A 15349-nucleotide genomic window follows, 5' to 3' on the forward strand; every position below is an offset into this window, starting at 1 on the left:
TATATTCAAATTTTAAAAATGTATTTGGAATTCAGTAAATATGTATTTTCTTATTATTTGACTATTTTTCAATTGACAAAGCACTTTTTAAATAGAACACTTCATACACTCGGCAACTCAGTGTGCTTCACACAAATACAACAATTATAAGGTTTTAAAAACAATAGTTAACACCATTCAAAAGCAAAGCAGAGCAAAATTTATTAATTTAATATATGTCTATATTTGTTCAATTTCAACGGGCATTTAAAAATAGGACGGATGAATCAAATTGAGAGGTACATTTTTGTAATATATATATATATATAATTACAAAAGTAAAAAAATTAAATGAAACAAAAAAAGCAACTATTTTAATGTGGGTTTAATAGGGTCTCGCTAAGTCCCACTCCGCTCTCGCGAGATTTCCAAACTCCACGAACAGGACACTGCGAGACAATGAACGATGGCAATAGAAAACAAATACGGCGGTGAAGAATTTCACTCGGTGTTTTTCGACTCCCTGGAACTGTCGTCTTCGTCGTCGCAATATGATGGCAACTCGTCGCCGTGTCGCGTGTTTAAAATTATCGTCATAGGAGACACCAACGTGGGTAAGACGTGTTTGACGTACAGATTCTGCGGCGGCTCTTTCCTGAAGAACCCCGAGGCGACCATCGGCGTTGATTTTCGGGAGAGAACTCTGGAACTCGATGGAGAAGTTATTAAGGTAAGTCCACGACTGTCATTGACACACTGCAGGCTGTCACCTAAAACGTAGCCCTGATGTTACAAAAAACACCACCAAGTTAATGCTTTATTCGTGAATGAGTGGTAGTATTTAAGAAAAATAGCATTTTTAGCAAAAAATAAAATGGTCGATGTATTGCAGTGGAAGGTGACGTCATGACATGCCTCACCGATAGGAGGCAACAATCACTGTTTTTTTCAGATCATTAATACGTTTTCGTTAACGTGTATTTACAACTTGGTTTGCCAACTCCATGAGAAATAGATAATGGCCACCTCATGGGCAGGAGCGGCCTACATGATTGCCTTCCACTGTGATTAGCTGTGAAAGCTAGCCAGTCGAAGCTCATGGCTAGGATGGTGTTGGGCAAAATAATGTAGCAGGGAGCATTCCTACAGTGCAAAACAACAACAAAGAAAATCCAGATGTCAGGCCTTAGTTAATGTCATTTGTTGTAGTGGTTTCAATATTTGTTCCTTTGGGGCCAGTTGCAGATCTGGGACACAGCAGGCCAGGAGCGTTTCAGGAAGAGCATGGTGGAACACTATTACCGCAGCGCGCATGCCGTCATCTTCGTGTACGATGTCACCAGCCTGACCACCTTCCAGAGCATACCCGACTGGATTGAGGAGTGCGGCCGTCATGCTGTGGGGCCACTGGTGCCTCGCGTAGTGGTGGGAAACAAGTGCGACCTGCGTGACCGCCGTGTAGTGCCCACGTCGGCGGCGCAGTGCCTCGCCGACGGGCACAGCATGCCCCTGTTCGAGACCTCAGCCAAGGACCCCGCAGAGAAGGAGCATGTGGATGCCATTTTCCTGACGCTGGCCTATAGGCTCAAGAGCCACAAACCTCTGAGACTGAAGCCGCCCTCTGAGAGTGACGTTAGGCATCTTTGGAAAACCAGAGAGCAGGAAGCTGTAACCTGTCAGTGCTGATAGTTAGCCTCCCGCCACACGCTTTCTGTGACTTAATACCCTCATCTGCCTGCTCTTGTGCACTTCACAGACAATGCAGAGGGACAGGTTTGCACTATATTTCTATGAAATGCATGCAAAAATATATAGGTCATGCAGCAAATATTTTTTAGCTTACAACGGTAGAATTGGGTGCACTTTATTTTTACTGTGGAACCTCCAAAGTTGAGCAAATTTTAATTTTGATCATTTGTTTCCCACCAAAGCATAATTTGCTGTACAGACAGTGTTTTTAGTGATATTTTAACATTATTATTACATTACAGCTTTGAGACTATCCCAGCTGACTTTGGATGAGAGGCGGGGATGCACCATGGACTGGTCTCCAGTCAGTCACACACAACCATTCACACTCACTTTCAGACCTATGGATAATTGAGTGATCAGCAATCAGCTATGTAGCGACACTCATAACATACTTGTGTATACTTAAAGGGAAAATGGTGCAATCCTTAAAAAAAAAAAAAAAGGTTTTAAAGGGACATTTACATTGCTAGGAAAAGTTATATTTATATATATATATATATATATATATATATATATATATATATATATATATATATATATATATATAAAATAAATACATATATATATATAAAATAAATATATATAAAATAAATTGAGCAGCTATGGCTCAGCTACTCTGACTTAAATGCAATTAAATGCAATGGTAATGATGATAATAATAATTAAAAAAATCACGTTTCTTTTTCATACAATCTAGCCTTGAAATGCAGTCATTCCTCTCTGGGCCACCTTGAGTTTAGTCACATGCCACAGAAGTGCACTTTGAAAGGGATTTTGTTCTTTTTGTGTGAATCAGCAAAATAAACGAGGTTTAATGGACAAAGTTGAGCTTGTTTTGTTTATTACATTTAATTCAAAATGTTTAAAGTTGATAGTACTTTAAATTTGCCAGACTGTTTTTTTCTTGCAACATTCTGTATATGTAAAATATATATTGCCACTTTTTAATGGATGTTAACAACAGGCCAAACTTATGTCATTTGCACTTATCTGATTTTCTGTTTCTTAATAATATTTCCACCTTTTTACTATAAGTTGTAAACAATATCGCTAAACATTAATTCATAAGCTATTCTCGCTTTTGTTCTTGTATTTTATCACGTTCAATACTGTAATATCTGTTCATTGTTTGGTGTATGTGAGGGCGGTGTCAGTTGAGTGGTGGGTGACGTCATTGAGAGGGGACCAGCCAGGTTGGGGAAGATAGGCTCGGGCAGTTAGTCTGAATGTAGAGTGTGCGGGCGTCGGTTGTTGCCATTAGCAGCTCCTGTTTACATTTGTTTATTTCGTTGTTGTTTTTGATTAAAGCGAACACTTTCCATTGCTGACCGTGTGCATCATTGAACACTGGGACGGGCATTACAATACATCAACCGAAAAAGAAATCTGGAATTTTGTAGATAAATACTGCATGCTGGATGACCACAGTTTCATAAATACTTTTCTAACTTGTTTTTTTAACACAATAATACATTTTCTGCTGATACTTTTAACTAAAATAAACCGTTTCGATAATATTGAGCATCTGGTACTGCATACGCAGAACTGATAGTCTTAATGTTGCGTTCACTTGACTCGGAGTTTTTGGCACGCACAATTTCAAAACAGTTTTGATTACTAGTCGGTTTAGTTTGTCATTTGACGATATAATTTTACCATAAACATGGAATAATAGTAAATAGAAAACGCCCATGTTAGATTTGCATCCCTAACGAAGGCAGGAAATGAATAGTGTAAGTAAAATTCTTTATAATTTCATATCTTAGTGTGCTAAATGAAATTGTTCAAATTTAGCATTGAAAAAATAGACGTTTAACATGATATCCGTTGGTGAATATAATACAAAAACAAATTTGTTTCGAGTTTTAATCTGCAATCTGGGAGTTTAGTCATAGTAGTTACATTTACGCACATTAACATAGTACTTGAATGCAGCACTGTAATCGCGCCATCTGTATTCTTCGCCAGGCGTCTCCGCGGCCATGGTAACACTTCATAGTGGACCCCGATTCAAAAGGACGCTGCAATCATATGCTTTTAACGCTGGTATGACGATTAATTTCATGTTTTTCTTGTCAACAATACCAACAGGAGCCCCACACTCTCTATTGTTGGTGTTGTTCGTTCTTACTAACAAACGACGACGAATGTCTTTTTTATTATTTATCGCCACCCGGTTGCTGTTGTCTTCGTGGCCTGGAAGCGAGCGATGCTCTTAGCACCCACTAGCCAGATTACAATGGTTGTGGACTAAATGAAGTGGATATAAAGCGATCGGATTGATGAGGGCGAACAGGTGCATGCATGTGGTGTTAAAATCCTTTGGCTACGTTATCGGGCCTGAAAATATATGCACCACTACAACCACTACAAACCACCATCATAAACAACAAAAGTTAGCATTATATCTGTAAAGGCAGATTTTCTTTCTAAATGCAACTCTTGAATTTACCCTAGGGGAAGGAGTAGATGCCAGTGGCGTCTGGCCAATAGATGGCGCTCGGTCGCCGCCCCTGCACTTACGATATTATAAAATAGAAATGAAGTAGAAGGAAAAACACTTTAAAATATATGTAGCCTATTTTTTTCATTGAACTGGATAAATATAATAGTTAATAACGGCTTAATTGTTTCACTCATCCATGTTGTCTGATTTGGTTTAGAGTTAGTAAGTAATTCCTGCCCAGGGCACACAAAAATCATTTTATAAAATGTGTACATGCGCATGAACTCTTCTTTAAAACAAGAGATATGAACATGTTTATATTAATTTGTGGCTCTTATGTTGCATTCATTTTTAAAAATTACATTTAAATACATTTTGTAGTGCTCCTCTTAGTAATGGGCCCTTAGAATTGTCAGTCAAAACTGTTTGCTCGCCATAATTGACATCTTGGAGTGTTCTCTAAGTGGGGTACACACATACCGATTTTTAACATTTTAACCAATTGTACAAAACACATGGCCGGGGCAAAAGATGTGTGATTACTGCACTTGTAGTGTACTGTGTGCGCTTATGGAAGTTTGGATAACCAACACAGCACGTCACACATATAGTACCAGCAGTGACCTGTAAGAGGCAGCATGGTGCCACAGGGCATACAGACTGCAATTGCAATTACAAAGGAGAAAGTGATTAGGGGAAAAATGATGGAATTTCAGCTACCTGTTAATTTATTTGGTTTGTTCTCCTTCATTATTGGGGTGAATGACTTGTGAGACATGTGATACAAACACTCAGCACAACCAGATGCTTTGTTTATGAAGTCAGTCAATGGCGTGAGCTGCAGGTTGCATTCATGTCACAATCACAGTCCTAGAAATCTGTGTTGAATACACATATAATGTTTAGCTTTTGTAAATAATGAACATGTTTAAGAGTTACAATTGCTGACCCTGAATGTTTTCCAAGCATATCAGTGAGTAAACATCGCTCTTAACATATCCAACAGCATAGCATTACTCAGGAAGGATAATCTTTTAGAAACATACAACCATACAATTTGACCAGAAGTGAGGGAATCAACACAACTGATGCTATTTGTTAACCTAAGATCCTTCAATACTTGATTAATTAGTAGCAATACAACAATTATTGTCCTCATTGCTTATACTGACCAATGAATCAATGTTCTTCTTGTCTTTGTCTCCTAGCTGCCATGCACCATGAATTTGTCTGAGATCTATGACAACGCCAAAAAGGGTCGCGAGTATGCTTTGCTCGGCAACTACGACTCATCCTGCGTGTACTACCAAGGCGTGCTGCAGCAGATCAACAAGCACTGCCAGACCCTCAAGGACCCGGCGCTTAAAGTCCGGTGGCAGCAGGTGGGACCGTTGTTTCATGCTGTCATTTCAAAACAGTTAATCAGAGTTTTACGTTTGGTCAGGTGAAACAGGAGCTGACCGAGGAGTGGGAGCAGATTAAGAGTATCGTGTCTGTGCTCGAAGCCTTCAAGACTGAGAAGCCAGTGACCGTGCCCGTTCCTCAATCGGGAAGAAGCGCAGATGACCCGGCAGCATGGCCTCCCCCCACGCCTGCGGAACACAGGTGAACATACAATATTGTGCAAAAGTCTTGCGCCATGCACCATTTGTTGTTTTAGTCATGTTAGATGGTGTGATATGATGTCTGCTCAAAGAATGGATTTACACTTACACTCAAGTGACACAATTGCAATATTATCATGGCCATGTAAATGGCTCCAGCATTCCTTACTCCGGTTTCCTCCCACATTCCAAAGACATGCATGGTAGGTTGATTGAGTACTTTTAATTGTCCCTAGGCATTTGTGTAAGCGTGTGTAGTTGTTTGTCTTTGTGTGCTCTGCGATTGGCTGGCAACCAGTTCAGGGTGTCCCCTGCCTACTGCTGGAAGGCAGCTGGGATAAGCTCCAGCACCCCCGCGACACTTGAGAGGAGAAGCGGTTTGTATAATGGATGGATGGATATTTGTATATAAGGTCTTGTGTGATGCAACTTTTGAGGCATATTAGTCACGAAAATGTTTTACACATAGTACAACCTTCAGGAAATTGCACTTTTGAGGTTTTATTTTTCATAGAATTCAATAACAGGAGTTAATGCTGGAGGACTGACGGAAAAAAAAGAAAAAGCTGCCTTGCATAAAGTCGGTTCCTAGAATTTAACTCACAATGGCGATGTGTTCAACAAAACTCACAAGATAGACAAAAGGAGCTGACACTGATTGAAAGAAACCAATTAACTAAGTACAATGAGATCAATGCCACACAACAAAGATGAAGGTTGGGAAAATTCGAGGAATGGCAGGCAGTCGATTATATGGGAGACAAGGGCCCTGACAAAAGAGATAAAGAACAAGGTCAAATGACGGACACTTCTATGATTGAGGCTACTTTTTAAAAAATGTTTTGAGTTAAAAAAAAAGAAAAAGCATGACTGCAGCGTCAATCCTATAATGTTAGCTGTGCGATGTTGACATCTCACAAACTCTTACATGACGACGGTTCGAAAGCTTTGTATCACTTTAGAAGGGAATTTTTCTCAAGTTTTGTGGTCCGATTCCAAATTGTCCAATCAAACACCCTCTACGACTTCCAATAACAAATTAAATTTTATCAGCAGACACGTTAGGACAAGACTGTGCTGACATGTAATAAACATTTACTTCCGCTATGTAGGAATCCTGTCGCAATGAAGCGACCCAGCAGTGGAGTGAAGCAGCAGAAGAAAGAATCGCCTGGTCCGCATCATCGAGGGGAAGGACAAGAAAGTCGCGGGCAGGCCAAACCGAAAGCAGAACGGTCGGGAGCCAGAGACGCCCGCAACATGAAATCTAACGACGAGGTTAGTTTCTAGGTATTTGTCGGAGCAATCTGGCATTCGCAAGGTCACAAACTGTTTTCATTATGCTAACGACTGTCTTTTTTTTTTTCAATCATAAGGGAAAGAAAGGTGAAAAAGAGCAGAAAAAGTTTGATGGTGCAGGACATGACAGCGACCTGGTGGAGTCACTAGAGCGAGACATTGTGTCCCGCAACCTGAATGTACACTGGTATGAGAACGCACACATACTCACTGCAGTGTTATTTTCCCCTTTAATTGCTCACAACTGAATTCTTTGAGAAGGAATGACATTGCCGATCTGGAAGACGCTAAGAAGCTGCTAAGAGAAGCTGTGGTGCTGCCCATGTGGATGCCTGACTTCTTCAAGGGCATTCGGCGGCCATGGAAGGTAACGTATAGACACACACACACACATCCATACCTCCATTTTAGTGAATTCAAATTACTCATGGGGGATATAGCCACTGTGAATTGCAAAAATGCGCCAGTCACTGACGCCTACCCAAAAAGGTTTGCTACTGCCTATCAATGCCACACCACGGTGGAAAAACACTTTTTTTCTTTAAGAGAAGGATGCAATGAAGCTCCTCCACCCAGTTCAACATAGTTGCATTTAGAGATTTTTTTTTCCTAAATGTACGACTTTTTCATTGAATGCTACAATTTGACATACGTGATTGTACAGTAACATATGTAGCTTAATCTACAGAATTTCCTTTGTCAACAGGGTGTGCTAATGGTCGGCCCACCAGGCACAGGCAAGACCATGTTAGCCAAAGCAGTAGCGACCGAATGCGGGACGACTTTCTTCAACATGTCCTCCTCCACCCTCACCTCCAAATACAGAGGCGAGTCGGAGAAACTTGTCCGTCTACTCTTTGAAATGGTACAATATTACGTGTAATATTTCTTGTGACAACTCCTGATTAACTAGAATCCAATTCAAAGCCATGATTTGTGTGATTCATACAGGCCCGCTTCTACGCGCCGACGACCATCTTCATAGATGAGATCGACTCCATCTGTAGCAGAAGAGGAACGTCCAATGAACATGAAGCCAGTCGCAGGGTCAAATCTGAGCTTCTGATTCAAATGGATGGTAAATAATTATGTTTTTAGGAGGGATGTCATTGTATGTATGTGTTTATTTTATTTTATTATTTTATTATTTTTTTAAACATTTATTCTATGTATTCTATTTATTTTATTATTTATTTCTTTATTTGGGATGGGGGGAACCCAAATGCGACCAATTTGTGGAATGGCCCATACGTATAAGCAGTTTGGGTGCATTTGATTTATCCAATGGCAAAACAATCCATTTGAATGCTTATTTATTGGGCGTGTAGGCTAAAATAAGAAGTCCACACAGCTGCCCCCCCCCCCCAAAAAAAAAAAAACACATCAGTTTGTGTAATACAAATTTAAGCAAGTAGTGCACCATTTGACTATATATTTACAGCATTAGATAATTTGGTTACTTTGTGACCTATAAAATATCAGAAAATGAAGAAAAACAAACTTTTTGCCCCACTCTGAAAGCTGCTTGATCGGCTCAAGATTTGTGATAACATGATCAGATCAGGACATCCGTACATTTCATTATCTTCATTACTCATATCTTCTACATTTCATTATCTTATCATTACATTATCTTCTCTTTTCATTGCTTTTTCCCCCCGCCAGGTGTGGGTGGCGCCCAGGACAATGATGACCCTTCCAAGATGGTCATGGTCCTCGCCGCAACAAATTTCCCATGGGACATTGACGAGGCGTTGCGGCGACGTCTGGAGAAGCGGATCTACATCCCTCTGCCAACAGGTGACCTCTCAGTTGCCAATGTTTAAATGTCACATAGGATACAGAGTTCTTCTAAAGAAAAATTAAAAAATAAATAATTTTGGAATACTGTTCCTTGTTTTTACAAAGTGACCTCTGTACAATGTTCTTCACTAGATTAAGAACATTTCAGATGGTAAATAAGTACAGTTGGATGGTAAACCTTGATTAGGCTTGTTGTGTTTACACCGAATGTTACGCGACATTTGATGTTGATAGCTGCATCAGAAATATGACACCCTTAGAGCATGTACTGTACAGTGCTGCTAACATTATTTCTAAATAACACAAACAACATAAATTCCTTTCACTGTCCTCCAATGGAGGGCTGAACATTACATCAGCAGCATCAAAGAAGAATGGTTAAAAAAATGCTTTTTATCAGTTTGAGAAAAGCAGCTTACATTACATCTCCAAATGTGGAAAATTGCCCGGTCAACTCTTTCCCCAAATTCAGTGTTTTTGAAGTTTATATAGAATAGCGACACAGAAATATGGAAAAGTACCAACTTCTACAAGTAATATGGAAAGTGCTTCCTTCACTGCACTGTCAAAAGGAAGAAGTCGACTTTGTCCCCCTATTCTGTGTTTAGTTTACGTGATAGTTGAAAGGAAAAAGGCAGAAAAATGCCTGATTTCATGTACTGTGTGAAAGAGGCTCCAAATGTGTCATCTAATTTCCTTATGTTTGCCATCTTAATGTTGGAATTTTTTATAAATACCTTGTAGCTGTGGGTCGCGTGGAGCTTCTAAAGATCAACTTGCGGGAAGTGGAGTTGGCGGCCGATGTGAACCTGGACCTAATCGCTGAGAAGACCGAGGGCTACTCCGGAGCCGACGTCACCAACGTCTGCAGGTTTGTCCACAGTATGTTTGTCGGAGAACAAAGAGAAATTCCTTTTGAGAAACTCCACCATCTTTCTAATCGTTTCTCTCAGGGATGCTTCCATGATGGCCATGCGGCGGCGAATCCAAGGCCTGAGCCCAGAGGAGATCCGAGCCCTATCCAAAGAAGAGCTGCAGATGCCCGTGATGATGGAGGACTTCACGCTCACACTCAAGAAGATCTCAAAGTCTGTCTCAGCTGCAGACCTCGAAAGATACAAAGCCTGGATGTCCGAATTTGGTTCGGGGTGAAAGACTTTTTGCGTAGGGGGGAATAATTCGATAATGGTTGACTAACCTTGAAGCCTGATGTCTAGCATGCCTGATAAATACGTAACAGTGTTTCAAGCATTTCTACGTGAGGCACAATCCATTCATTTAATACTTTTTTTAAATGATGAGAGCGAGATGTCTTCAAGCAGACTCACCTGCTTTTGTTGTCAAGTATGGATGGGGTTTTGACTTTTGGGATGATTAACAATCACAATAAAATCACGCATTTAAAAAATATTAATTGCAGAATGCAAACAACCTCGCCCTGTGTTTCTCTGTCGCTCTTCTATGCAAACCTCACCAAAAATGGGGCTGCCATTTACCTCCTTTCGAGGTTTCAACAGAACTGAAACAATGTCAGGATGTTGCCTGTGTCAGGGAACCCTCAAAGCCAGGACCAAGGTCTGACAATTTACTTATTAATGCCTGTGATCTAAGTCGACCCTATTCCTGTGCTGTAGGAATTTATACTATATTTTTGAGGTGTGCTGAAATCAAATAAATGAATCGATGCCCTTGATTACCCTAATTGTCACACTTGCCTAAGTTTTTGTGTTGTCAATTAAATTCCTGTATCTGAAGATTTCAAAATGTGGAAAATGTAGAGAATATGTTCAAACATACATACTATCTTAACCTAACTTATCTTAATGTTCCTGTAACTTTTGATTTGAACTATTCTCTTTGAATGTCACAAAAAAAAAAAAAAACGTCTCATTATACTTCCAAACCCACCTTTTAGTTTGATGCACTGACTCTCTTGTTGTGGTACAAGTCAAGTACTATAATTCATGGGCTCACTTAGATAGTATGTGAAAGAATCTTTGAATTAAATACAAATAAAACCTACATTTATAAAATGAAATATAATAAAAAAGAATCAGGAATGAAGCTTTTTTTCAATGGGTACAGCCTTTGTTGTGTCTTTGTTCTTTGAATCCGGTTCAGTAGATTTTTTTTACTTTTTTGGGGGGGTACTTTTCAAGTACACTACATTTCCAAGTTAATGCTATTTGTATTAAACTTAAGAACATAAAAATGCATTTATGGTTTAACAAAAGTAACTAACGAACTTTGACGTGCAATACGTTTTGAAGTGAGTCACAGTATTTTGAGCCCTGTGAATAATATGACTGCGGTGATTGCAATAAAAATATACGTATATATCGTTTCGGGGAATAAAAATAAATTTTCGTTTTTGATTGACAGTCCTAATTAGTAACTTTATGTTAACTTTGTCATTTTGATGTATTTAGTGTTTGGGAACCAACTAGCAAAATTGCTAGTGCTAAAAAAAAAATCAAATACGCCTACAACATTGATAGTTTATTATTTTCAAAGAGCATGTTTTATGATATGATGTCAATATTTCTCTTTTCCGTTTGTTTTCCAAATTACACTCAGTGTGTACTTAAATTGAACCTCACGACTCGTCAGCAGCCGGACGGTGCTCGCAGGTGCGCATGCTCAGTACTGTTTAAAACGTTCGCTCTACTAACTTTGAACGTCCTCCTTGATATAACGTGCCTTTAGAATATGAACACTAAACGGCGTTGGTGCAGCGAACGTCAGTAAAACGTAGCCCCCTACGCGAAATATCAACGTTTTCACGGTGAGTCACTTGTCATTTTCCCGAAATGGACTGAACCGACCTCGAGTGACCAAGGTGCGGTTTTTTTCCGTCACCTTGGCGACCAGGTTGGTTAATACATTCACTAAATAGCTTAGTGGTGCACAAAATGTGGGTTGACTTACTAGAACAGTTTAGCTATGGGAGTATCTACCGGTTAAATATTAAATGACCGTGTGTGATCGTATTTTTTAAAAAAAAATCAAGTCAGCATGGATGCCATCATAATTGGCTGATTTGAGTCAGGTGTGTAAGCGTATGACGCCAAAGTTGATCATAAGACGTTAACAATAGCCATGCTTATCGAAAAAAATAGACCCTTACCTCTGGTGTGCTAATAAATTGCTAAAGGCACCTTTTATGAAAAGTTTAATTTGCTTTTATTATTTGCACAAAAGTGCTTCGATTGTGTACAGAAGACTGAATTTGCTCTAGTTGTGCGTTATATGTATACTAGTAAGTACTACTATTTAGACTTCAACTAGCGACTGCAAAAGCATACAAAATACCATAATCGTATTACAATATTATAGTTGTGATGCACATTCAGTGGTGGGAGATGAAGTCTGAATACTTTGTTCCTTAATGTATTCATATTTTAGTTCAGGATTCCTTTTTCCTTCAAGGTTAGGCGATACAAATTTTACTGAATTTTACTGCTCTGTATAATTTTCCTCTACATTATAGAAATGTTGATGAAATTTAGTCTGCATGTCCCCAGATACTTAAAAATGATGTGCATTAAGTTGACACAAAGATGACAACTGTCTTTCCACATAAATTAGTTATCACACCTAGTGTGAGTGGAATTATTAAAATATAGCATGAAAATCATCAAAGCCAAAAACAGGCACTTACTCTGGCATTGAGCCCATACCTCAGATGTCAAATTTGGCAAATCTCAACTATTGATTAGTCCAATTTTGTGTGCAACATTGGTACAAATAATAGATCGATCTAAAGTTTATAAAGTTGCTCGCTCTCTTTAAACAAACATCTAAGCAATAAAGGATTCCTACATGCCCTTTTAAGAAAACAAATGGTAAAAACTTTGGGGGAAAAGTGGGCAAAAATTGCATTAGGCCAATTCACAAACAGTCTCTCAGAACAAATTGAGTCCGGGAAGCTAACTTTCATTTAGCGTTTTAGTTTCTGGCATTTTTTTTCTGTCAAATTACAAAAATGTCTTGTCACTGTTCTACCCTTTTTTTTTTTTTTTTTTTTTTTTTTTTTAAAACGTCTTCTAATTCTGATCCAGAATTTTGTGTCATGTGGAAATGACTTGACTTTTTATTCTTATTTTCACACATGGCAACACTGCAGGCTAATCAGTGCAAAACTGTACCTGCCGCTGAATGGCACTTGAAAGTAGTTGGTCGATGAGTTCCGCTGATGATGATGCATTTTGAGTGTGACGGCGGTACCGCTGTTTTCCGTGTTTCACTTCACTTGTGGTTTTTCATGTCATGATTCCATAGAAATATGTGGTCCTAGTTTGCAATTTCACAAAAGATTAAGTACACTCTATAAAACTTAGTCTACATTTCCCAAATGTGTTGTTGACAAACTACTCCAAAAACAGATGGCTATTGTTCAAATCACTGTCAATATTTCTGATATATTGTTCCACCAAATTTGAAGTAAATTGTTTGGCATACACACAAGCTTTGCATTTATTTTATTTTTGTGTGGCGGGCAGTTTCCCAGGTCCTGTGTGACGTTATTTTGTGACAGGCTATTGTGGCTCATGTTTTCCATCGTTTGCAATGCCAAATGTAATCGATTTTAAAAACTGCAAATGCCTACTGTGATTTTTTTTTTTTTTTTTTTGGCCGTGTGTTAATTCTCACCTAGTAATATTTTTTTCTATCCATGGCATGTATTATAAAAAAATAGACAATTCACAGGAATAATAATCATAATCTAAGTTTACATTCTTAAAACATGTACGTTATATTATTTTGCTAAAAGGGGTCCTTCAGATTATCTTAAGTTTCAATTTAGTATTCGTTGTAGTTTTCAAGTTCCGATTTTAGTCACCCCTAGATTTAGCGATTCTTTCACATAGTGACTGGAATTAAAAATGTCTTAAAAATTGGTTTGCAAATGATGGTGCCATGTAAATCAATTAATGATTTGAATTTTACACTCATGCCGTCATCAAACTAATTTGGAAAAGTGCCGAAAATGATTTTATTTTATAGGCTTTTAAGACGCGCGTTTAAGTTTTAGTCTCCCAATTCCTACATAGTCTCATGGGATCAAGATGAGTATTGTTTTCATTATGTATTCATTACAAGCTTTTCTTGTGATTCCCATTCATTCCTTTCTTGGACATTTTAGGTCGCTTGGGGTCGGCTTCAACTTCGACGTAACCACTGAGAACAACTTAATACGTTTTCTACACTTTGATTGTACCTGGAGTCCATGTGAAAGCAAAGTCGCTTTCTAAGTGAAGGACAACCAAAATTGACACTCCATTTTTAGCCTGAACGCTGTCAATCATGATGCTGCCGAAGAAAAACTCCCTCTTGAGCTACATGAACGGCTTCATTGGTGCAGTGAACAACATGGACCAGACCATCATGGTGCCCAGCTTGCTGAGGGACATCCCGCTGGACCAACACACGGAGATGAGCCAATTCAAGTCAGACTTGGACGAGGGCGATTTGTACACCTACTACCACCTACTCAAGTCCCTGCGAGGCGACATGGAGTGGGGTGTAAAGGCTGCCGAGGACAAGAGGCTTACCCGAGCCAACTCCTTGTCTTCTACATCATCATCATCATCATCATCATCATTGATGTCATCATCCGAAGAGGATGAGGAGGATGAAAACGACAACTTAGAGAAGCAGTTCCAGTACCACCTCACCGGCCTCCAGGGGGTGCTGTCCAAGCTCACCGTGCAAGCCAACTCTCTAACCAGCTGCTACAAGCAAAGGGTCGGCATCTAAGAAGCCGCTACCCCCCCCCCCCCCAAAAAAAAAATAAGAGGAACTCGACTTCTACATGGCGTCGGTCCACTGTCAATGTCACGGTATTGCATGATGCATTTGTACACGCAAACCTTTAAGATTTCTATCCCACGACTTGTATACAATTGTGTTTTTTTTTCACTCGGTGACTCCAAGGTGAAGCACTTTTATTGAATTTCTTATTAAATTGTCTTGTCACGTCACTTTATGTAAGAAAATGGATGGTGGCAATTAAATCCTTTTTTTAGTGATGTACTACTTGGCAATACTAAATTGTAACGTGGCACTACTTGATGCAGGTATAATTCTGATGCATACAATTAGAACCATTGACAAAACTGAAAAACATTTTCTTGTAAAATCACAATTATATTTTAATAAAATTGAAACGTATTTCTCATTGGGGCTTTTTGTGTGCAACCTTTGTTGATGTGTACATCTTTACCAATACTGAGACTTTATTCTAAGAAAAAAAAAATCACATTGCACTAACAAACTTAAAACTTAATTTTCGTAGGATTACTGCTTTGTCTCTTAAAATAACCTCTCATTACATCTTGATTATCATAAAAATGTACTTTGTCTTGATATATATATATTCTCCCATGTGCCTAAATCTGAAAAGGCATGCAGTGACTCACTTTCTGGCTGTGTGGCTATGCCCATCTACTTAATTGGTCATTTA

General features: G+C 39.0%; 3 protein-coding genes across 5 annotated transcripts; all 3 read left to right on the forward strand.

Moving 5' to 3' along the window:
- The first annotated feature begins 404 nt into the window (after window positions 1-404).
- LOC148323287 (ras-related protein Rab-33B) lies at window positions 405-3059 on the forward strand. Of its 2 annotated transcripts, none has more exons than XM_088314773.1 (2): window positions 405-709; window positions 1219-3059. In XM_088314773.1, exons 1-2 carry the CDS (start codon window positions 446-448, stop codon window positions 1663-1665), a joined length of 711 nt encoding a protein of 236 aa, XP_088170899.1. In that variant the 5' UTR covers window positions 405-445; the 3' UTR covers window positions 1666-3059. The 2 variants fall into 2 exon arrangements, with proteins under 2 accessions (XP_088170899.1, XP_088170900.1); XM_088314774.1 differs by having other exon boundaries at window positions 1225-3059.
- Window positions 3060-3666: 607 nt separating this feature from the next.
- katnal1 (katanin p60 subunit A-like 1) lies at window positions 3667-10100 on the forward strand. Its single transcript, XM_088315217.1, has 11 exons — window positions 3667-3777; window positions 5386-5559; window positions 5622-5782; window positions 6894-7059; window positions 7158-7267; window positions 7342-7447; window positions 7787-7945; window positions 8032-8158; window positions 8746-8880; window positions 9628-9754; window positions 9837-10100. The coding sequence occupies exons 1-11, from the start codon at window positions 3763-3765 to the stop codon at window positions 10033-10035; spliced, it is 1479 nt and encodes a 492-aa protein (XP_088171343.1). The 5' UTR covers window positions 3667-3762; the 3' UTR covers window positions 10036-10100.
- A 1397-nt stretch (window positions 10101-11497) lies between these two features.
- On the forward strand, window positions 11498-15064 carry LOC148323289 (mid1-interacting protein 1A-like). Of its 2 annotated transcripts, none has more exons than XM_088315104.1 (2): window positions 11498-11754; window positions 14030-15064. In XM_088315104.1, exon 2 carries the CDS (start codon window positions 14191-14193, stop codon window positions 14641-14643), a length of 453 nt encoding a protein of 150 aa, XP_088171230.1. In that variant the 5' UTR covers window positions 11498-11754; window positions 14030-14190; the 3' UTR covers window positions 14644-15064. The 2 variants fall into 2 exon arrangements, with proteins under 2 accessions (XP_088171230.1, XP_088171229.1); XM_088315103.1 differs by having other exon boundaries at window positions 11498-11668.
- The last annotated feature ends 285 nt before the right edge of the window (window positions 15065-15349 follow it).

Source organism: Idiotropiscis lumnitzeri, chromosome 14 (genome assembly GCF_059441095.1).
Source record: "Idiotropiscis lumnitzeri isolate Australia: NSW breed Sydney's pygmy pipehorse chromosome 14, RoL_Ilum_1.0, whole genome shotgun sequence".
Taxonomy (NCBI): Eukaryota; Metazoa; Chordata; class Actinopteri; order Syngnathiformes; family Syngnathidae; genus Idiotropiscis; species Idiotropiscis lumnitzeri.